Source organism: Arabidopsis thaliana, chromosome 5 (assembly GCF_000001735.4).
Source record: "Arabidopsis thaliana chromosome 5, partial sequence".
Classification (NCBI taxonomy): Eukaryota; Viridiplantae; Streptophyta; class Magnoliopsida; order Brassicales; family Brassicaceae; genus Arabidopsis; species Arabidopsis thaliana.
The window spans coordinates 6,821,834-6,843,990 of NC_003076.8; the positions used below are offsets into that span (position 1 = coordinate 6,821,834).

The window sequence follows — 22,157 nt, forward strand, 5'->3', positions numbered from 1 at the left end:
ATTTGATTACTTTAAAATAATACTAACTTTTTACGTTTTAAGTATTTTCTCTCGTATATCCTTAATGTTGGAAGAATTTGATTGGTGAAAGCAGAGTTGTAGCAATATAAAATTGATGTAATTAGCAGAGTTTGTGGTGGGTTCGAATTAGAGAACAAAAGATATGCCACGTTATATCGTCCCCGCGTATTAGCCACAATCTATCGAAGACGCAGCAAAGTTAAAGCTTCTCTTATTTTCCAGACGAACACTCGTGTGTGTGGTGGTGGGTGTTCCTGATCTGATCTTCCTTGACTGTACTTGTAACCAGGGTTTGTTGAATCCTCATGTGCTCGATTCTTGCTAGGTTTCAGGTTTTGCAGCCACCACAATGGATGAGAAAGAAGAAGACCCGATTTCAGTTCCTTCTCAATCCCAACTCAAAATTCGTCTTTTTTCCTCGCGCGATTTCTTCTTCTTCTTCTTCTTCTTCCGACAACAACAACGATGGTTCAGTTTCATCTTCCAGACAAAACAACGTACTATATTATTAAAACCTTTCTCTATCTCTTACAAATCGTATACGAAAATTCTCCACTCTTTGTTTGTACTCACATTGATGGAATTTCACTTTTGCCCCTGCTTTGAAACAGCGACAGATGGGTTATGATCCTTCAGAGGAACTCTTTGGTGTTGATTTCAAGCCCAGGTCAGACAATTTCAAAACCTCTTTTATACTGAATTCACGATCAATTTCATGAAACAGCTCTAAACTCAAAACAACTATGAAGCTTCTTAATGAAAACAATCACTAGTTTTCTCATTCTTTTATAAAAGCAAGAGTATGATAATTTTGGCATCTGCCTGCAATGTCTTATTTGAGTTAGGATCAGACAAGTGGAAGTCCTAAACAATCTTTCATAAAAAAAAATAGAAAAACCAAGCATGGATGCATAAGTAAACTAAAACGTAAAAGACAAGCATGGATGTAGAAGTAATCTTGAAAATAGAATAGTGGAAGCATTAAACAATCCTTCATAAATTCAAGAAATAGAAAATCCTAAATAAAAATAAGAAAAAAACATAACATTCCAGCCTCCCAAAGTAAAGTCTTGTCCTCAAGGCTTGCTCCTGTGGTAGTGTAGTCTATTCTTCTTACATAGCACGTATCTCTCCATCCATGATTGCCTTATCCTCAGAAGTCATCAAAGATGGAGTACGGCTGATAGCCGGGATAACAAAGGCCTGTTCCTTCCATGTCAAAATATTCTTGGTGCGACGAATATTGGCGTCTACCCTTTGCTCGGTTGTTAAAATTCAACTCTCTCTCGATTGCTTTTGCGGTGCGTATAGCCATCTCTGGTCCTTCAGCATCGTTTGGTCGGAACATCACCCGGATTTCTTCTTTAAGTCCATTAAGAAACATGCCTTTTACAAGTTGGTCCTTATTACCTATTTGAGCTGCCCGAGCACGGAATTCATTAGCGTACTCATCTACGGATCCTGTTTGTCGAAGTGATGCCAATTGTTCTTCAGGAGAGGCCGTAATATCTCCTCCTCCAAATTCTTCTATAAGCTCAGTTTTTAGTTGAGACCATGTTAAAGTCGGGTTCTCTTGTCGTAGACATTGTAACCAGAGTAGAGCATCACCTTCCATACTCCTGAATGCAGTGTCTACCTTGCAAACCTCTGGAGCGAGTTGCAAAGTAAAGTAAACTTCAATGATTTCTAGCCATATGAAGAGATGGTCTCCATCAAAACTTGGCATCTCAATGTCCTCCTCAAGGACAGTTGCAGATTCTTGTTTAGAATGCGACGATTTTGAAGCCGAAACCATCCTTGTAAACTCCAAAATAGCATCCTGGATCTCTTTCTGTCTCTTATGAAACCCAATAAATTCTTCATGCAAGGCCTTGTGGTACTTTTCTATCGCGATCAAACGTGACTCAATCCTACTGGTAGTCATTCCTCAAGTTCTTATTTGCAGGTAGTTAACAATCACGGTCACACAGAACCCCACGAAAAGCTCTCTTTATTGCAAGACTCAAAGAAACCCAAAACGTATAAAACTCAAAGCTCTCTCTAGCTTGTATGAGTCTCATAATCGAGACCCTATCTTTATTTATACTAAAACGTAAAAGCAAAGCACTCTACTAATAGGAAAAAAAAAAAAATGCCAAAATGGAAACTCTTTGAAGTTTGAGGAAAAAAAAAACTCTTAATAATTTCCTAAAAAGAAAAAGAAAATCTTAAAAAAGTAAGGAATACATATTGTTACTTGGTCAAGTCGGTGTACTTGATAGTTGGTAAAATACATGATCCACAATTTGGCTAAGCTTCAAAAATGTGCTTTTGGTGATGGTTTATTCAGGTTCATATCTGGTGATTCGCGTGAACCAAGGTCATGGTTTGGTCCTAACGGTCAGTACATTCGAGAGCTTCCTTGTCCAACTTGTAGGGGAAGAGGTTATACTTCATGTTCAAATTGCGGAATCGAGAGGTCGCGATTAGACTGCCCTCAATGCAAAGGAAAGGTACTTAAAAGTATTAAATTACTTTAAACTTTTGAGTAACAAAAGTCTTTCCTTGTTATAGAAACTTTGCTTAAATTTGTGTAGGGCATAATGACTTGTCTCAGATGTTTGGGGGATTGTGTCATATGGGAAGAATCAATCGATGAACGACCTTGGGAGAAAGCTAGATCCAGGTAGTGTTGTTATTCAAGAGTTGAAGTCTTAATTCTGTTTAATGTTTGACTAATAAACCTCATTTTTTTCTGCCACAGTTCTCCATTTAGAGTAAAGGAGGATGATGAGGTTGATAATTTAGAGATAAAGTTCAGTAAAAGGCGAAAATCGAAGCGGATTTATCAGTCACCAACTCCTGAAGTTGGACAAAAGATCAGCCGATCTCTAAAAGTTAGTTTCATTCATATACACTTCATGTTATTCTACTCTCTCCATGGGAAATTGTCATAGTCAGTCCAAATTATGGTTTTTATAGAGTCTCAATGCCAAAACTGGACTTTTTAGTAAGCGCATGAAGATTATACATCGTGATCCAGTGCTTCATGCTCAAAGAGTAGCTGCAATTAAGGTCTGTAATCTACTCCATTTTGTTTTATATCCTAAATTAACATGGAACAAGTTTTGTTGTTTTTTTCCCTTGAATCTGCTTAGTGTTGTTGTGTTCTAGAAAGCTAAAGGAACACCAGCTGCTAGAAAGCATGCATCCGAATCTATGAAAGCTTTCTTCAGTAACCCTGTAAACCGTGAACAGAGAAGCCTATCTATGAAAGGTAAGTCTCAGTTTCTTGGTAGAATTTCAGAGTTTAGGTCCATGTAGTACTCTTTTGTTTCTTGAGCTTTATCTGTTTACATTCTCCAATAATGTGAGATCACTGTGATGAATTAGGTTGAGGCTTGTCACTTAAAGTTGAGATATAATGTTGATTCGAAGTGTAGAAATGTAGGTTTCGATTTGATTTCCTTTTGTGGTGACAGTTCCATGTGCAAGCTATGAAATGGTAAAAGAACCATTTTTCTCTCATTGATTCAGGAACTAAGTTTTACTGCAAGAACTGTGGACAGGAAGGCCATAGACGCCATTACTGTCCAGAACTAGGCACTAATGCGGACAGAAAATTTAGATGTCGGGGTTGCGGCGGGAAAGGCCACAACCGTAGAACTTGTCCTAAGTCGAAATCAATAGTCACTAAAGGCATTTCCACTAGGTATCACAAATGTGGAATATGCGGTGAGAGAGGTCACAACAGCAGAACATGCCGGAAGCCGACCGGAGTGAATCCTAGTTGCAGTGGTGAAAATTCCGGGGAAGATGGTGTTGGTAAAATAACGTATGCTTGTGGGTTCTGCAAGAAAATGGGACATAATGTAAGAACCTGTCCAAGTAAACAAGTTTCAGACAGTGATTCTTGTTTAGAGCAAGAAGGTTCTTGAACCTGTTTATTTGGTTAGGCTTGGTTTTGCTATTGAAGCTGAAATAACCAATCACTGACAAGTCCTTTTTAGCGGATGGATATTTCGGGTTTATAATCGGACCAATCACTTGAGTCCCGATTGGTCTTTTTTGAACTATCTAAACTCAAACAAAAACTGAAGTGAGTTTGACCGCTTTTGGTTTCGGGTTATGACCGCATTCGTTTACGTGCAAGTATATATACTTGTTGGGTTGATTTTTCTTGAATACGACCTGAATTGGTACAACGGACCCATGCAAAGAAAGACAATCGAGCCTAGAAATTTCTGAACAATTATCGACTTATCCATATAAATGCTATAAACACCTAATATCTCATCCATATCCACATTTAACACTTTGTTTTTTCTAACATTAGTATGCTACTATTCTTCGATGCCTTAATATCGGATGGTTATTATTAGGTAGTTATATTTAGTCTGAACACTAAATTTTATAATCATTACCCAAAAAGTAATTAGTCACGTTTTTTACTTGATCTAAATTTACAAATGTACAATGTCTTTACGCGCTAAAAATAACAATTGTGGACAAAAAAAACTTAGCAGACAAAATTGACCACAAGTGATAATATCTAAATTTGGATTTGTTCAACGACACAACACGTAACGCGTCTTCCCGTATCTTGCGTATGACTCCTTGAGAGCCTCTCTTTAATTGTCCTATAAATATAAGTCTCTCTTGCAAGACTTTTGAAACCACAACAAACACAAAAATCAAAAGGGGTCATTTACTATCTTTTAAGAGACGACATATATAGTTCTCGACCAAGAAAAGAAAAGGGGGTGACCTGAGTTCTTCAACACATAACATAATGGCCGGAGTTTTCAAAACGGTTACGTTTCTTGTTTTGGTTTTCGCTGCCGTTGTTGTCTTCGCGGAGGACTACGATGTTGGTGATGATACGGAATGGACGAGACCTATGGACCCCGAGTTCTATACTACTTGGGCTACCGGTAAAACTTTCCGTGTAGGCGACGAGCTCGGTGAGTTTTATTGTTCTTATAGCTGAAATATGTCTTTGTTTTTCTTGTTCTTATAACAGTCATAGTTATGGGATCGTGCATGGATCATGTCGGTGTTGTTCTGTCTTTCTTTCTATATTCTTATGAACATATTTTAGCTAAAAAAGGGATTAATTGAGTTTCCACCGACTGATGTTGATATTCTTATTACAGAATTTGATTTCGCTGCTGGGAGGCATGATGTGGCAGTTGTATCAGAAGCTGCATTTGAAAACTGTGAGAAAGAGAAACCCATTAGCCACATGACCGTTCCTCCGGTCAAAATTATGCTAAACACCACTGGACCACAATACTTTATCTGCACCGTCGGTGACCATTGTCGTTTTGGTCAAAAACTTTCCATCACTGTAGTTGCTGCTGGTGCAACTGGAGGTGCTACTCCTGGTGCCGGTGCTACCCCAGCACCTGGATCAACCCCAAGTACTGGAGGAACCACTCCTCCCACTGCGGGTGGGACCACAACACCTTCAGGCTCTAGCGGAACCACTACTCCAGCTGGAAATGCCGCTTCCTCATTAGGTGGTGCTACTTTTCTGGTCGCTTTTGTTTCTGCTGTTGTTGCTCTCTTTTGAGTCACACTCGAAACCTAGTTATGTATTTGTTTTACCTTACTCTCCTTATTTAAATAGTCATGTATTTGATTATTTGTGAGAATAAGGACTTGTTTTCAAGTCATTATAAACGTCTTATACTTGTGATTAGTATTGAGTTTCAATATATGATTATTCGGTTGCAAAATAAAGAGTGGGTTTCAATATCATTGAGATTACTACTATATATTACCATATTTCATGAAAATTAGTCATCTTCTTCATCCAATTTGTCTAGTTTTCATGTATAATTAGACAAAATTTGCCTTCTCAATATTTTCAATCAACGAGTAAACATTACCTGATTGTGAACCGAAGTTAGAATAATATTAAAAAGACATAGGTTATCTACTAATTCAATATACCAACAATATGGTATTTTTGTTTCAGTGGATACGTTTCTCACCTGAATTCACAACTTTTTTTTTTTTTTTTTTTTTTTTTTGTGTGTGGAGATTTTTAATCTCTGGCTTTATAGTTTGATAATCGAGAAAATGCCAAAAAGTATGCCCGTACTAAGTACAAAACATAAGACCACAAAATTCCACAATAAATTGACACGTGTCTGATCGACGTGAATCAAGAAAACCATAAACTTGTTTTGTTTTCAACAACCAAAGACATTTTCCCCATAACAATGTAAGCATGATAAAGTCTAATGGTTATACCAAGGTCTTTGGTAATTACACTGCTCCTTTTTCTTTTTTTTTTTTCCTTTTTCTAAACCATCTGAATTTAACTTTATTTTATTTACTTCATTTGTCAATGTGATATCTTCAACTTTCAATAATTTAATATGTTTGATTTTTTAGTGTAGCTACGATATTCGATAAGACCTATATATGACATAGAGTTCTTGAAATAGCAAGTCTTGGTTTTGCCAAAGTAAGAACCTGTAAAAATAAAAGCAATTCTTTACAGAGATTTTTGGTTTTAAATCTACAAAGTTGCAAAACTCGTTGCTTTCATTTGATTTAATGGTTAGTTTTCGAGATAGACAAAATGGGAAATTTATTTGCAAAATGATTTAGTTGCAAAATCATTGGGACACTATCTTATTTCACGTTTTATATAATTGATGACATAATAAGATAGTTTCCCAAAGTAATTAATTGATGATATATGTGGTTGGATAAGAAATTATGGTATTATCATGTTTGCCTCTCAAATTTAAATTTAATTAATTATATACATACACGAGTAAGCTAAATAAAAGTTTGACCACATTTCATATGAAGAATTTTATCTTTCCAGATATCTAGAATTTGTTTTCTCTACACAGTTCATTGAAGAAAACATAGTACGGAAGAGACCAGAGGTTAATTAAACGACACTTTAACCTATCACGAGAGAGACTGAGATGATCAAATCAAATGAAAGAAAATAAACATCAATCACATGCAAAGAGTGTTCATTAAGCAAAATCACTAAGTTTGTTTTTACTTTATTTTATTACGTTACTTCAAGTTTTTTTTTTATCTTCTTGGTACTGTAAAAAAAGGAGAGAAAATAGAGTTGGCTATGTGTAATAAGCGAACCAAAAGCAAGCCTTCCATGACTGTGCCCTCAAGAAAGTAGCTTTGTTTTCAATCCCAAACTGTCAAAGTCTCTCTTCACCTCAAGATTAATCAAAACATTTCTCTCTCTATCTCATCAATGTTACTTTAAAACCAATGCTCCTCTTCTTGTTCTTCATATAAACCACATATCCTCTCCTCCATATCTTAACAATTTCATAGCAAACCCTAAAATTGAGAAAGAGATAGAGAGAGAAAGATGGGTAGAGGAAAGATCGAGATAAAGAGGATAGAGAACGCAAACAACAGAGTGGTGACGTTCTCAAAGAGGAGGAATGGATTGGTGAAGAAGGCTAAAGAGATCACAGTTCTTTGTGATGCAAAAGTTGCCCTCATAATCTTTGCAAGTAATGGTAAGATGATTGATTACTGTTGTCCTTCCATGGATCTTGGTGCTATGTTGGACCAATACCAGAAGTTATCTGGCAAGAAACTATGGGATGCTAAGCATGAGGTAATTTTGCTCTCTTTTTAATCTAAAGTTTCTTTGTCTCAAAAATATTCCATGGCCAAAATCATGTAATAAGTTTTCAATTTCTTTACCAAAAACATGTCAAAAGACCCTTGAATCTTTAACCCTAGATGCAGATCTACTATAGTGTTTTGTCTCAAAAACATATATTCTGAGCTAGATATCATGAAATTGGTTATTTAATTTTCTTTTCCTAAAATATGTCAAAGAGAAAGAAAAATACTCTAACCCTAGATGCAGATCTACAAAGGTTTCTTTGTGTATGTAGCCTAACATGCGTCTTTATTGATTTTCTTGTACTCAACAAGACATGGAGCCACAAAACATGGAAGTTATTCTTTTCTTTTGTTCCTGCTTAATTTGTATAATCTAGAGTATATCTAACCAACTGTGTTTTGAAACCATCAAGACCAAATCTTATGCGAATCAGATCCGTAGTTTATGGAGTTATTAATTGAGAGAAAAATCTGGGATGTGATATGTATCTGGGAATGAGAATTTCTGATTAGTACACTGATTTTACGTTTCTGGCTTTCAAAACTAATTGAAAACTTGAAAATTGCTTTTGAGTTTTGAGTATCCTTTTTAAATTAAATTTTGATGCAAATATTATATGTATTATTAATTAGCTCTGACAAATGTAGGTTTAGTTCTCACAAATGAGATATATCTCTATAGGGTAATAAGCATACAGAGGCTTTTATACCATTTAAGTCACTGCCTAGTAGTATTTGTGCATGTATATCTGTGTATGCTTTTACATATACTAATATCAATATATATACATATATGTGTGTCAGTGTGTGTGTGTGTGTTATATGCTTTGCATGAAACATGAACATAGAGAGACTTGTCATGGATTGCTTCTTTGTATATCTATATTTATGTTTAGTTTGTACAGATTACTAAGTATTTTTTTTGTTTGATCTAAATTCTTAAAACCTTTATTGCTCATCTAATACATATTTTTTGTCTCCAGAACCTTAGCAATGAGATTGATAGGATCAAGAAAGAGAATGATAGCTTACAACTGGAGCTCAGGTCATTATTCTTCACCCTTCATTGCCATATCTTTACCCTAGTATAGTATATATATAAAACATTTGATTATAATAATGTTGAAATATCAAATTGAGAAGTTCATGGAAATTGTGACTACAGGCATTTGAAGGGAGAAGATATACAGTCTCTCAACTTGAAAAATCTGATGGCTGTCGAGCACGCCATTGAACATGGCCTCGACAAAGTCCGAGACCACCAGGTATGTATACATTTCTACATACATTCATACACATGAATATATTTAACTTCTTATTTGGTCTGCTTGGCACAGATGGAGATCCTTATATCAAAGAGGAGAAATGTGAGCATATAACTAATCTTATAGTACTCTACTTCTTAGCTTTCGGATTGAAATATGTATTAATGGTTGCATCATTCTTTCTTAACAGGAGAAGATGATGGCGGAGGAGCAACGGCAACTCACTTTCCAGCTGGTATACATATAATGAATCTTCATGCATTTATAAGTTTTAATAATGATTTGGTTTGAAACTATTAGTATGTTTATGTAAAGATATGGTTTTTGGAAATTGCAGCAACAACAGGAGATGGCTATAGCAAGCAACGCAAGAGGAATGATGATGAGAGATCATGATGGGCAGTTTGGATATAGAGTGCAACCGATTCAGCCAAATCTTCAGGAAAAGATTATGTCTTTGGTCATCGATTGATCATCGAGATTTTATAATCTCATCCTGATCAACTCCTATCTATAATATCGTGGTCTTTAGTTTGTCTTTATCAATCTGTGTGTCTTAATCTCGAGCAACATATATACTCGCTATCAGACTTTTTACTTAAGCTATATGTGTGTTGTTTGCTTATGACCTCTATGTATTGGTTGTGTTGTGTGCTTAAACGTTTCGAACTAATTGATCTGTGTGAAACTTATTATTCTGTGATAAGCTATTTGTGATAAAGAAGAAGATCCTTTTCTCTTTCTAAAAGTTAGAATTGTTCTCTAACTAATTTGGAGAGAAAAAAAAAAGAAAAAAAATTGGAGTAAAATAAAAAGGTAAACGTAAAATGTTATACAATATTTTGTCTGGATACCCTTCAATAATTTTACTTTGAATAAATATGTCTTCATACAAAGAGGTTATGGTCGTAAAAATTAAAAAAATGTGGTTGAACTTTATATCTTCCCCCTTCAAAAGCCTGTATTAACAACCTTTTTTCTTAAGAAACTAAAATCTAAAAAATGTAGAAATCAGCCTTGGCCGCTCTTCTTTAAGGCTAAAGAGAATGGTGTTTATGTAGGTTATTGGGTTCTGACTAGTGACTATATTTAACGATATATGGGCCCTTATCCATTGTTGACCCATAAATACGTTTTAGTTAACATGTACAAAGACAACTTTGTAATCACTCAACCAATATTCTGCAGTTTAATCTTGCTTTCATAAAATTTCAATATTCTTTAGCAAAAAAAAAAAAAAAAAAAAACAATTTCAATATTGATGGTGACAGAGAAAATTCATCCTCAAAACATTGCTCCTAATTAATTGATATATGAGACGTGTAGAGGTTTGAAAATTTACCATGGCTTTTCGTGATAAATTGGTGACACAGAAAATCGCCAAAATAGTGATGGTAACTTGGTCAGGTGGCTACCTCTTAACCTCCAAATGACTGATTGGAGAGGAAATATTTTGGTTAATCCCCTAACAAAATGATGATGAATAATTTTAAAAATACAGTTTTAACAAAATAAAAATAAAATTATGAATATGTGTGATGATAAACATTAATAACCTGACAAACCCTTATCCGCCAACTAATGTATAATGAATGGATAAACCCATAGGGTCCAATTGGACAACAACTTTCTAACTTTTTGTTCTCTCAAAATAAAATAAAGACAAGTTGATTTGCTTTCCCAATCACTTTCTGAACCAAATCACTTGCTGCAAGCGAATCATGAATCGCCGAACATTTCGTTTTCTGTTATTATGAGTATAACAATGAAAACAAAGAAACAACAGAAAGAAAAAATCAAATAATTCGTTTTCGTGTAGGCGTGTAGCACTCGCTCTCTCTATTTAAGATTTATTTTCATACAATGAGTTTTTTTTTTTCTAGAAAACCATGGGCACTTGTGGGGCTGTAGTGGGGGCATGCAGCCGCACATTGCTCAATATCTGTTGAAGCAAGTTGATCTGCGAAGATAATATTGCCACTTGGTATATGAACCTTCTGTCCATTGCACCGCACCCAATTGATTTTACACTTTTCACAATTCTATTCAAATTATATTCTTAAGTTTTGATACATTTCTTCTTAGGTAAAAGTTACAGAAGAACCTTTAAACCAATACTTGGGTTGGGAGTTAGGACATTGACATAGATTAGTTATAACCATATAAATTATATAGATGACAATCCCATTTATTAGAATGAGAAGAGGAGATATTAAAAGTTGAGAAGAAAAATCATGCAACAGGAAAGTTTTACAAATATTGGACTAAGAAAACAATTAAATCATTAAAAGTTAAAAACAGTCAATTTTAGCTTACAAGTTGCAAGAAAACTTCTATTTTGAGATTGATGTTGAAGAAAACAATTTAGTTGGTGATAAGGTCGTCCCAATTACCCGCTGACACGATGACACGTAATACGGCCGTGGAAACAAATCTTTTAATCCTTAAAAGACAAAATATCTTTAAATATCCTTATGTGTTCCAGCATTTATCCTACGTGGCATCCTCATCCTCCCTTTAAAACTTGTCAACGGTCAACTATTGTTTTATTTCTTTTTGTGGTATTAATCTTTCATTCATTTGTCAAAAAAAAAGTTTGGGTTTATAACCGTATGCGAATATTTGAGTAGTCATGTCACATCTTTCGCAAAATTCATAATCACCTCAACATTTTTGCATAATTTGACCATTTAATACATAAACCATAGAAAAATATATCAATTAATGTCTGAGATTACTTGCAATCTTGCACAATACGAAAGAAACAATCACAAGAAACGTAAGACGTGTAACTTAAAAACCAAAGTAATTAGAAAATAAAAGAGAGATCCAATTCAACATCCAATTTTTTTTTATCCTTTATGAGAAAAACAAAATCCAAAATAAGAAAGTATTTATTTAATATTATAAATTCAACTGAGTTAAGCGTCCTACAAACTTGTAAAAAAACTCACCAAACGAGGAAAGCCAAAGAGAGAGAGAGAGAAACAAAAATGGCGTCACAGAGTTGCTACAATGGAATCCATCGTATAAAAAGGGTTCATCCTCTGATTCACTCTCTCACATTTCATCGATTCTCCTCATCTTCTCTTCCATTCAAATCTCACATTCCCTCTTCACAACAACAGCTTCGTATTCGCTCATCTTCTTCGCTTTCTGGTATCGCATCTTAATCACCATCTATCTCCTTTCAATCATTCTATGTTCCCAGATTTTGCGTCTAACAACGACTTTTTATTGTTTTATCTCCATATCTTGGAAATCGCAGGCATTGTTCGTCTACTCGAGGATTTCAATTTTGGTCATACAAGGTACTCTTTCTTTCGATCTATTAGAACCCAGAATCAGACTTCATCTCAGAACTCTGGATCTTTGATAAAACTCCGAAATTTGGGATTTTTTTTTTACAGAGAAGCGAAGCAGCGTCGCCGTTCAAGACGAGGTACAGAGAAAACGAAGAAGAAGAAGATATGACGATTAAACCGGCGGTTCGTATTTCCGACGGGAATCTAATCATCAAAAACCGGACGATTCTAACCGGTGTACCAGATAATGTCATCACGACGTCAGCATCGGAAGCTGGACCGGTAGAAGGAGTCTTCGTCGGAGCTGTATTTAACAAGGAAGAGAGTAAACACATCGTACCGATCGGTACGCTTCGCAATTCCCGGTTTATGTCTTGTTTCCGGTTTAAGCTCTGGTGGATGGCCCAGAGAATGGGAGAAATGGGCCGAGATATTCCCTACGAGACGCAGTTCTTATTGGTCGAGAGCAACGATGGGTCCCACCTTGAGTCTGACGGAGCTAACGGCGTCGAGTGTAACCAGAAAGTTTACACCGTTTTCTTGCCGTTAATCGAAGGATCTTTCCGTTCGTGTCTCCAAGGAAACGTTAACGATGAGGTTGAGCTCTGTTTGGAGAGTGGTGACGTGGACACTAAACGGTCGTCGTTTACTCACTCTCTGTATATTCACGCCGGTACAGATCCGTTTCAGACAATAACGGACGCTATTCGCACCGTTAAGTTGCATCTGAATAGTTTCCGTCAACGTCACGAAAAGAAGCTTCCAGGGATCGTTGACTACTTCGGATGGTGCACTTGGGACGCGTTTTATCAAGAAGTGACTCAGGAAGGCGTCGAAGCTGGTCTTAAGTCTCTCGCCGCCGGTGGTACGCCGCCGAAGTTTGTTATCATAGACGACGGTTGGCAATCAGTTGAGAGAGATGCCACGGTGGAGGCCGGAGATGAGAAGAAAGAGTCACCGATTTTTCGACTGACGGGGATCAAGGAGAACGAAAAGTTTAAGAAGAAGGATGATCCAAACGTTGGGATTAAGAACATTGTCAAGATTGCTAAGGAGAAACACGGTTTGAAATATGTTTACGTGTGGCACGCGATAACGGGTTATTGGGGCGGAGTTAGACCCGGGGAAGAATACGGATCTGTTATGAAATATCCTAATATGTCAAAGGGTGTGGTGGAGAATGATCCGACGTGGAAGACTGATGTAATGACGCTGCAAGGGTTGGGTTTGGTTAGCCCCAAGAAAGTGTATAAGTTTTACAATGAGCTTCATAGTTACTTGGCTGATGCTGGCGTGGACGGTGTGAAAGTGGATGTGCAGTGTGTATTGGAGACTTTGGGTGGTGGTTTAGGCGGTCGGGTTGAGCTGACTCGTCAGTTTCATCAAGCTCTTGACTCCTCTGTTGCTAAGAACTTCCCGGATAATGGCTGCATTGCTTGTATGAGCCATAATACGGATGCTCTTTACTGCTCGAAGCAAGCAGCTGTGATTAGAGCATCAGATGATTTCTATCCACGGGATCCGGTGTCTCATACCATCCATATAGCCTCCGTTGCTTATAACAGTGTGTTCTTGGGAGAGTTTATGCAGCCTGACTGGGATATGTTCCATTCCGTGCACCCTGCTGCAGAGTATCATGCCTCTGCTAGGGCCATCAGTGGTGGGCCTCTCTATGTCAGGTATCATCATTCAACTACTAGTATATCTCTCTAGTTGAACTTGCCTGTTGATTGCAAACTTACATTGTTACATGTTGTTTGTGTTCTTAATATATAGTGATTCTCCTGGAAAGCACAACTTTGAGCTTCTAAGAAAGCTTGTATTGCCTGATGGATCGATTCTTCGTGCTCGACTCCCTGGTAGACCAACTCGCGATTGTTTGTTCGCTGATCCTGCCCGTGATGGTGTCAGGTAAGCAAATTTGGCTTATAAAGATAATTCTTCAAAACTTTTTGGTTTCTCATTTTCTTAATATGCTTTGTTTTGGTTTCAGCTTGCTAAAGATATGGAACATGAACAAGTACACTGGAGTTCTTGGCGTGTATAACTGCCAAGGAGCAGCTTGGAGCAGCACAGAGAGAAAAAACATTTTCCACCAGACTAAAACTGATAGCCTCACTGGCTCCATTCGTGGTCGTGATGTGCATTCAATATCGGAGGCCTCCACTGATCCAACAACCTGGAATGGAGACTGTGCTGTTTACTCCCAGAGCAGAGGCGAACTTATTGTTATGCCATACAATGTGTCTCTTCCAGTCTCACTCAAAATCCGTGAGCACGAGATCTTCACGGTGAGCCCCATTAGTCATCTTGTTGATGGTGTATCTTTTGCCCCAATTGGTCTAGTAAACATGTACAATTCGGGAGGAGCTATCGAAGGACTTAGATATGAAGCCGAGAAGATGAAAGTGGTAATGGAAGTTAAAGGATGTGGCAAATTCGGATCTTACTCTTCTGTGAAGCCTAAGAGATGCGTTGTTGAGTCAAATGAGATTGCATTCGAGTACGATTCCTCCTCTGGATTGGTCACCTTTGAGTTAGACAAAATGCCTATAGAGAACAAACGATTTCATCTGATCCAAGTTGAGTTATGAAGAGTGATTCATACAATTCATTAAACAAAAACAGTCTCAAAACAGTTTTAAATAGTCTTTATTATTTGTAAACCTTTGGTTACCATTGTAGCTACTTTCAATGTTATACTACAGTTCACGTTATTGTTCTATACCAATATTAATTCCCCAAAAAAAACAGAGTATCACTACTAAGGCAACCTCAGGTTTAGTCTTCTCAACCAAACAGAGTGAAGAAGCATTCTAAGCATATCAAACGGTTGTGACGGTCTGTTGATCACGAAATGTCTCTGGACCTGCAAAACCCTTCTCTGCAACACCCTGTAGCGTCTCCAGGATATGCTCTTTAGTATGGTTTTGATCTCAGGGATCTTCTTAGAAGGAACATGAATGGTGAACTTAGTCCAATCAAGAACGTCTGAGAAAGGCAAGGCGTAGTGATCAGAGATGATGACAGGGACGCAACCTAAGTTAATGGCTGCAACGACTCGAGGGCTAGCCACTTCGTAGCCACTAGGACAGAGACAGAACCTTGCCGTAGCCATGAGCTTGAAGTAGTCTTTGTTTTTGGCTAAGTACTCGTGGACTTGGACCTCCTCATCTTTGTCTTTCCAATGCTGCAATAGAATTCTGCGGATATAACCGTGTGAACCCCCTGCGAAGAAAGCAAGGATGGGTCGGTCATGGCCCGAAGAGCGCGATAACCGAGGTGGTCCCAGGTGGCCTCCGGGGATGTTGATCTCCGGGATTGAGACGTCTCGTTGGGGCATGAAACCTTCTGATGTGTTGGCGTTGCAGAGAACTCTTATCAGGTTTTTCATCAGCTCCGGGTTCGATCCTGAGACGTCTGGTGCCTGCAAGAGTCTTTAAAAATGTTACATTTCAGTAGCAACATCACAAAAATAAGTCTGGTTCCAGAAAGAAAACAAACCCAATCATGGCAAGAAACGTAGAAATGGTCGGCTCCAAGGCTTCTGTTCCAATAAGGATACTTGTGAGCCACAACATCGACGTAGTCAAGAAAAACTTTGTGAAGTTGTTCCCTCGAGTAGGTCACGAGCGGCCGGTATAGGTAATGAACGATGTTGGCGACGCTGACAGGGAGGAGAAAGGCATGAGCCTCTTCGGGGTTGTTAGCCGCGAACGGGCTCATCCCTGTCTCGATCTCGTCCATGAATTGGCCTTCAATGCTGTATATGTTGTTCATTGGACCCATGTGAACTAACGGTGTCTCTCCTTCTCTGTACACCCACACTTTGAATTTCTTCTCCATCTCTATATGGCTTCTGCTCAATTTCATAAGAAAAAGTGTTGTTACTACTCGATCATAATTCATAAACACAGTGAAGTACATTTGTTCCTAGCTACAATTTTTGTTTATTTAAAGTTTGTCTACGAATTTGTGATAGACTAATCACAACTCACAAGACAGTTTTTGAATACGGTTAGGTAATTTCTTACTATGTATTTAGAGTAATTTAATTCTCTTTTAATAAAATAACTGGGAGCAGCAATTCAATTTTGCAACAAGCAAAGAAATGATGATTTTGAAGTCAATAAAAAGTAGTACAATACAACTAAACATTTTTTTTTTTTTTTTTACTCTAATAACTAAACTAAGGTTGTAATGTGAAGATAACATAGAGCTGTGACTACAATTACCAAAGCAGGGCTTTAAGTAGGCGCTACGTTTCTCTACCCGCATACCATTGTGCATATATAGTATAGTCCCTTAATTAAGACACGTTGACTATATAAAAAATTTACATACTTTTCTGAATATTATAAAGTTTACGCAATTCTTTAAGAGAGGTACAATTTGCTTTAAGATTTGGGAGAAAGATTTATTTTGGTATTTACTATACACACGCTTGGTTGTGTGTAATATAAGCAATACAATGTATTGAAGTAAAAACAAGTATAAGAGCATGGACACTTAAATAGTTATAATATAAACCATATAACAAAGTGAAAATGAATACTTAAATAGTTCAATCTTGAGTTTAACGAGACGCAGAGAACTAAGGAACGAGGAAGGATTAGAATTATACTCAATCGCTTCGTTTCCCATAGCAAACGAGTAAATAATTCAAGAAAACCGAATTTATACATACTCCAAATGAAGGGAATAAAAAGGATTTCGAAAATAATTTATTCATGTAAACAATAAATGTATTTTGCTTAAAAATCATTGTCGAATGTCGGTTACACTTTTGAGGTAAATTTTGAATTTCTCTTCTTTGAAATCCAAATGATCTGGGGAGAAAATTATGGGTAACTTAAATGAAAATTGTCATATCATTAGCATAAAATGTAGTTGTATACTTAATAATTTTCATATTGACTAGTTTTTTTCCCCCAATAAAATCTTAGTATTACATTTATTTCCTAGTATGGAAAGTAACTTTAAATGAAAATTTGAAAGACAAAAAAAAAAGGAGAAACGAAGAAAAAAAGGAAACAGAAACTTACTGATGAAATGCAAAAGCGTTTCTGTAAACGGCTCCTCGAGGAACAAAGGTTTCTTCTTTGTCCGATACAAACTTCTTCAACCTCACGGCTTCACGTATGGCGGATCTTGATTTTGCTAAACCTTCCTCAATTATGTTCCTCTTATTTCCTTTCTTATTACAACAAATTATATATATTCAAAAGTCAAAACAAATCTATAGCATAAATGAACAAAATCACGTAAATTAATAAAAACATACATTTTCAGGAGGACTCGAAATTGTTGAAAGGTTTGATGAGGCGACACTAAACTCCATAGACAGGGACGGTGAAGGAGATGGGGCGAGGGACGTAGCGTCGACGAAAGAAGAGAGAGCGTTCGAGTTTAGGTTTGGAGAAGAGTGATGTTGATAAAAGACGAGAAGAACAAGAAGAAGAAGAAGAGTTGGAACTAGAGAGAGTTTCATATTAACAAAATTTGATTGTTCCATATTTTTTTTCTCTAGTTTCTTGGGCAGTGACACATTTAGGGTATATACTTATGTAGTAGAGGAATATAAGAGTCTATTATAGTAGAGAATCCAAACCAGCTAAAAGTCTACCAAATAAAATCACTAGAAAGGTAAAAAATTAAAGCAGAAATGGACCAAAATAAATCCTATTAGGGAAGGAAACGGAAGACTAATAGAGTAATTGAGAAGCAAATAACATTAATTTTGTATTTATTGCTTTATAAAAATGTTTACCGAATCAGAAGTAAATCTTCATATCGTTCGGGGTTTGGCACCGTCGATCGTTACTAGCTAGCTATCATGGCATGCTTAATTTTAGGGTCAATTTTGGGTTTGGTTGCAAGAAGAAAAACGAAAAACTTTTATACCCATTATCAAACCGGTTCTTCCCGTACTGCTATAACCGGTCTGAGGCAGGCAAATCAAATTTGGGGTGGTTAAGCATAACCGGCATTATAAAGCTTTAGCTGACATGTTTGGTCGTATATTTGTCACTCTTGAAGATAATTTAACAATAACATCAAATTGGGTTAATTAGAAGAACTGTTTCACGTACGCTATGTTTCACACATCAACCTTAAACTAATGGTGATGGTGTTCGATTCTTTGTTTTACTCATTAACCACACATAAAAAAAGTTTCATACATCAAAAGGAAAAAAAAAAAAAGATATATGAAAATATACACCAAGTCTCACGGCAAGACCAAGACATTTGGCTTCCGAAATTCGAAAAGAGTTTGGGTCCGTTCACGCATTATCGATCAAGAGTCTAGTTACAGAGTGAAGCTTGGTCTTTAATTATGTTTATGTCTGATCAATCCTTGTCTTGCATCTAATTAACACCTGTATAACCTAGTAACACATATATTTATATCAAATCAAAAAGAACAAAAAAACTTTGAAGCAATAATAAGAGGACTCGGCTATGAAGAATGAAAAAGGAAGCGGAGACTTTGATGAACATTTGATGGTGCATATATACATATTAATTCTCTTGTGGTTAGGGAATCCTGACACTAAGCTAAGTGCGCATGTAGATAGATGAAAGAACCATCAACCATGCATGAAGTCCATCCTTTGCATCATTGGTTTTTTTTTTTTTTTATAAAACAAATCATTGGTTGTTTCAACCGTCAATTTTTGCTTTTGTGTTTACATCAATTTTTTTTTATGTCTTTTCAATTCTGTTTGCTTTCATGATATAAAGCAAACAAACAATTGAAGTCATCATATTCAAAAACGAAACTATTCAGTGGCAAATATTTGATTTACCATTAACTTCTCATAGAGAAAAAGACTTCTGAAAATCATGCATATTCAACAAACATAACAATTAACACAAGTTGAATTACAATTCAATTTAAAACAAATGGGTTATTACAATTTTGTTCACCACGATACAACAAATTAATAATATTATATTTAAAAGAATTACAAATATATGGTTTAACAACCAACGTGGTCACGCCAGTCCAAGAACAAGAGAGCAGCTGCATAGTGAGACAAAGCACCCAACAAAACGAACACATGGAAGATCTGATGACTATGTCCCACACGATCAAACCATCCCGGTTTAAGCCTTTCTGGCACTCTCCCTACGTAGAATCCTGTTCCAACAAGATAGAACACTGCCATAAGCAACTCGTACACGAGCGTCACGTTCCTTTGCGGGTTTCCCCAATTGACCACTAGCGCGTGGGCAGCTGGGACAATCCCAAACAGCCCCATGGAGGCAAAGAGCAAAGCGCGGAAAGCTCGGTACTTGGGAGCGGAAAGTGATGGGGTGAAAAGTGTGATGATTGTGAAGATTCCCATGGATGTGATGCCTGCGAGGTAGATGAAGTACCACCGAGGAGTGCACTGGAAGATGTAGAAGATTGGTGGGAAGAAGGAAGTGATGATCATGGCGGTGATACCGGCATAGTCTATTCGGAGAAGGAAGACATTAAGCTCTTTTGAGTGGCAACAGAAGAGGTGACAAATGCTGCTTGCGAGTAGGCAGAACATTGAGCCTCCTAAGAAAACGAAGAAGGGCCATCTTGTTACATTCCCTGGACTCTTTGCATCCTACAATCATCAACATTGATACCACCATTAGCTTTACATTTTTATTGACTAGTTTGAGATACTAAAAAAACATATACTAGATATATGATCAAATAACATATTTGAGTTGATTTCTAATCTAGTTAAGAAATACATTTTCTTCAGTTGTTTAGATATGTGATTAAATAATAGATTTGAGCTGATATATAATCCTTAAAAGAATTACATTTTATTGAGTTGTTTAGAATATACTACAGAAAACAAATTATAGTCAATGTAATATTGTCAAAGATTTTATTCATCATTTCGATTCATGTCTATATATCTTTGATATCTTATTCAAAATCATCATAACAAAATCCAGGTATAGCAACGAACAATTCATTAGAAAATTAAGATAAGTTAATCAAAACCAATTAGGTATATATCTAATTACTTGACACATTCACTTGACTAATTTGAAGTTAATATAGTGGTTGCATGTGGATCTCGAGGGAATAAATTGAAATTCGGGCTAAACTTGCGATTATTAAACAAAAACAAAAATAAACGTGTTGATTAAAGGACACTTACCACGGGGAAGAATCCGTCGTGATGAATAATATTGGCGACGGTTAGTGCCACAAAGAAGATAAAACCAATCAAATGTCTGTCCAAAAAAAAAAAACTATTAGAAAAAAAAATCGAAGAAAAAATAATTGAAACTAGAAGTAAAATTTGGTGTACTTACGTCCAAACATTGAGGGACTCATTGTGGAAACTAAATACGCTGAAGAAAGCATCTCTAATGGACCAATCAGCTCTGTAATAATTCAATATGTATTCGTTGTCTTTCATGTACTCCGGTAGCTCACAATACGACATTAATTCACGTCGTTTCATTGTCTTTTGTTGCGTTTTTCTCTTCTTCCTTCTCTTGGTACCACTACTCTCATCTCCACCGTGATCATCTCCAGGCACGATCTTGCTTTTGCAGTTGCCGTTGCCGCATGAAACTGTTTCTGCTTCGTCGTTATGACCATTTTGGTCCATAAGAGCTCTCGAGTATCGATTCTTGAGACAAGAATACTCAATCTTGATCTCAAGAGAAGATGGTGAGAGAGAAGATCTGAGAGGAGAGGAAAATATATAATGAAGAAAGATTATTATTATTATTATAGTTGAAGTAACAAGTATTAAAATGTGAATTTAAGTTTGAGGGGAGAGAGAGAGAGAGAAGAAACAAGGAAGATGTGAAATGTAAGGAGACAGCTGCAACATTTAAAGACGAAACTTTAGTATGCAGGTAGAAGTTGGTGTCGTGTTTTCATCTTTTAGTTGTTAGTTAGGTTATCAATAAATTCTTCTTTTTTGATTATTATTATTTCATTTCCCTTTCTCTTACGTTTGTTTTTATTGTATTTTTTTTTAACAAGAAAAGTGATTCAGTTTTACACTACTTTTTGAGATATGGAAAATCTTTTGAATACGAGAAGAGTAAATTTAGGCGATTTTAAGACCGACCGACTCAAAATTCACTACCGGCTTGTACCTCTTTTACATGATTGATGCCTTGTACCCACCGGATCGTTTGTATTTATAAGAAAGATATAAGATATGTGATGCAAACAAAATAGTACTCTTGATGTAAAAATAAAAAATAAGGACTCATTTAGACTTTTACTATGCTTCAATCAACATTAAATTCTGTGTGAAATTAAGATTGGTGAGGGGTTTACTTTACTTGAAATAGACGAGTAATTTTAGAAAATTTGCATTTTTGAGTTCTTATGTGTAATTCTAAGTAATTTTTTTAACAGAAGAAGTTAGGATAACAACAGAATTTAATGTAGTTATGAGTTATGAAGTGATTGTGGTAAAGAAGTGTCAAAGCTCTTTCCATCAAGTGGATGACAACAAAAATAATGATACTAAAAACAAGCATGCAAACATTTCAAGGATTCCTTTTTTTAAAAGAGTAGACCACAAAAGCCAAAATCATGAAAATTTCTATTTTTTTCTTGTGAAATGTTGCAAAAAACATTAGTGTCATTTTCAATGAGTTACCACTTGAAAAGGACTTGACCTTTAAATGCCTCTAGCAATATAGAACTTCAAGTTAATTAATTAGGCAGATGACTAAACTTTAGAACAAATTTATAATTTATTTGGAAATCAACTAAAAAAGGATGTTAAAAATTAGACGAAAATATCTTCATACAAGGAATTATAAACGTTTTGTTGGCAAAAAAAAAGGGAATTATAAACGTTTGTGACATGCATTCATGTAATACATGTTATTATGCTGTTATTATGAAGGAGTTAGTGAGTAAAGATCTTGACGCCACTACAAGGTTTGTACTTCGGTATGTGTTTCAAAACACGAT

The 22,157-nt window shown here is 36.2% G+C and overlaps 6 protein-coding genes, 2 long non-coding RNA genes and 1 other non-coding gene across 19 annotated transcripts; 4 read left to right on the forward strand and 5 right to left on the reverse strand.

Annotated features, from left to right (window-relative positions):
- Positions 1-47: 47 nt before the first annotated feature.
- AT5G20220 (zinc knuckle (CCHC-type) family protein) lies at positions 48-4,148 on the forward strand (the record flags this gene model as incomplete). Of its 4 annotated transcripts, none has more annotated exons than NM_122028.3 (9): positions 61-265; positions 354-518; positions 633-688; positions 2,351-2,513; positions 2,598-2,686; positions 2,765-2,897; positions 2,983-3,075; positions 3,175-3,277; positions 3,538-4,148. In NM_122028.3, exons 2-9 carry the CDS (start codon positions 375-377, stop codon positions 3,936-3,938), a joined length of 1,182 nt encoding a protein of 393 aa, NP_568393.1. In that variant the 5' UTR covers positions 61-265; positions 354-374. The 4 variants fall into 4 exon arrangements, with proteins under 4 accessions (NP_001330527.1, NP_568393.1, NP_001330528.1 ...); NM_001085139.1 differs by having other exon boundaries at positions 157-265; positions 347-518; NM_001343645.1 differs by lacking the exon at positions 3,538-4,148 and having other exon boundaries at positions 48-265; positions 3,175-3,324.
- Positions 2,702-4,279, reverse strand: AT5G20225. Of its 2 annotated transcripts, NR_143288.1 has the most exons (2): positions 3,941-4,279; positions 2,702-3,850 (listed from the first exon to the last, which is right to left on the reverse strand). It is a non-coding gene; the product is annotated as an other RNA (long non-coding RNA). The 2 variants fall into 2 exon arrangements; NR_143289.1 differs by having other exon boundaries at positions 3,175-4,265.
- A 252-nt stretch (positions 4,280-4,531) lies between these two features.
- On the forward strand, positions 4,532-5,915 carry BCB (blue-copper-binding protein). Its single transcript, NM_122030.4, has 2 exons — positions 4,532-4,964; positions 5,157-5,915. Exons 1-2 carry the CDS (start codon positions 4,793-4,795, stop codon positions 5,573-5,575), a joined length of 591 nt encoding a protein of 196 aa, NP_197523.1. The 5' UTR covers positions 4,532-4,792; the 3' UTR covers positions 5,576-5,915.
- A 154-nt stretch (positions 5,916-6,069) lies between these two features.
- Positions 6,070-6,337, reverse strand: AT5G03115. Its single transcript, NR_142658.1, has one exon. It is a non-coding gene; the product is annotated as an other RNA (long non-coding RNA).
- Positions 6,338-7,070: 733 nt separating this feature from the next.
- On the forward strand, positions 7,071-9,682 carry PI (K-box region and MADS-box transcription factor family protein). Of its 2 annotated transcripts, NM_122031.4 has the most exons (6): positions 7,071-7,624; positions 8,622-8,683; positions 8,804-8,903; positions 8,976-9,005; positions 9,094-9,138; positions 9,241-9,682. In NM_122031.4, the coding sequence occupies exons 1-6, from the start codon at positions 7,370-7,372 to the stop codon at positions 9,373-9,375; spliced, it is 627 nt and encodes a 208-aa protein (NP_197524.1). In that variant the 5' UTR covers positions 7,071-7,369; the 3' UTR covers positions 9,376-9,682. The 2 variants fall into 2 exon arrangements, with proteins under 2 accessions (NP_197524.1, NP_001330416.1); NM_001343647.1 differs by having other exon boundaries at positions 7,154-7,624; positions 8,804-9,005.
- A 474-nt stretch (positions 9,683-10,156) lies between these two features.
- On the reverse strand, positions 10,157-10,713 carry AT5G00425. Its single transcript, NR_144145.1, has 2 exons — positions 10,460-10,713; positions 10,157-10,368 (listed from the first exon to the last, which is right to left on the reverse strand). It is a non-coding gene; the product is annotated as an uncharacterized misc_RNA (transcript).
- A 1,017-nt stretch (positions 10,714-11,730) lies between these two features.
- On the forward strand, positions 11,731-15,029 carry DIN10 (Raffinose synthase family protein). Of its 4 annotated transcripts, none has more exons than NM_122032.6 (5): positions 11,731-12,062; positions 12,172-12,214; positions 12,314-13,887; positions 13,985-14,119; positions 14,202-15,029. In NM_122032.6, exons 3-5 carry the CDS (start codon positions 12,374-12,376, stop codon positions 14,800-14,802), a joined length of 2,250 nt encoding a protein of 749 aa, NP_197525.1. In that variant the 5' UTR covers positions 11,731-12,062; positions 12,172-12,214; positions 12,314-12,373; the 3' UTR covers positions 14,803-15,029. The 4 variants fall into 4 exon arrangements, with proteins under 4 accessions (NP_197525.1, NP_851044.2, NP_001190347.1 ...); NM_001203418.1 differs by having other exon boundaries at positions 11,826-12,062; positions 12,156-12,214; positions 14,202-14,949; NM_180713.4 differs by having other exon boundaries at positions 12,172-13,887.
- On the reverse strand, positions 14,948-17,776 carry AT5G20260 (Exostosin family protein; the record flags this gene model as incomplete). Of its 3 annotated transcripts, none has more annotated exons than NM_001343648.1 (4): positions 17,493-17,776; positions 17,254-17,401; positions 15,713-16,067; positions 14,948-15,635 (listed from the first exon to the last, which is right to left on the reverse strand). In NM_001343648.1, exons 3-4 carry the CDS (start codon positions 16,052-16,054, stop codon positions 14,973-14,975), a joined length of 1,005 nt encoding a protein of 334 aa, NP_001318608.1. In that variant the 5' UTR covers positions 16,055-16,067; positions 17,254-17,401; positions 17,493-17,776. The 3 variants fall into 3 exon arrangements, with proteins under 3 accessions (NP_001318608.1, NP_197526.6, NP_001330300.1); NM_122033.6 differs by having other exon boundaries at positions 14,973-15,635; positions 17,254-17,405; positions 17,493-17,754; NM_001343649.1 differs by lacking the exons at positions 17,254-17,401; positions 17,493-17,776 and having other exon boundaries at positions 14,973-15,635; positions 15,713-16,178.
- Positions 17,777-18,999: 1,223 nt separating this feature from the next.
- HHP1 (heptahelical transmembrane protein1) lies at positions 19,000-21,113 on the reverse strand. The gene is made up of 3 exons (NM_122034.3): positions 20,522-21,113; positions 20,365-20,440; positions 19,000-19,812 (listed from the first exon to the last, which is right to left on the reverse strand). The coding sequence occupies exons 1-3, from the start codon at positions 20,821-20,823 to the stop codon at positions 19,192-19,194; spliced, it is 999 nt and encodes a 332-aa protein (NP_197527.1). The 5' UTR covers positions 20,824-21,113; the 3' UTR covers positions 19,000-19,191.
- Positions 21,114-22,157: the final 1,044 nt, after the last annotated feature.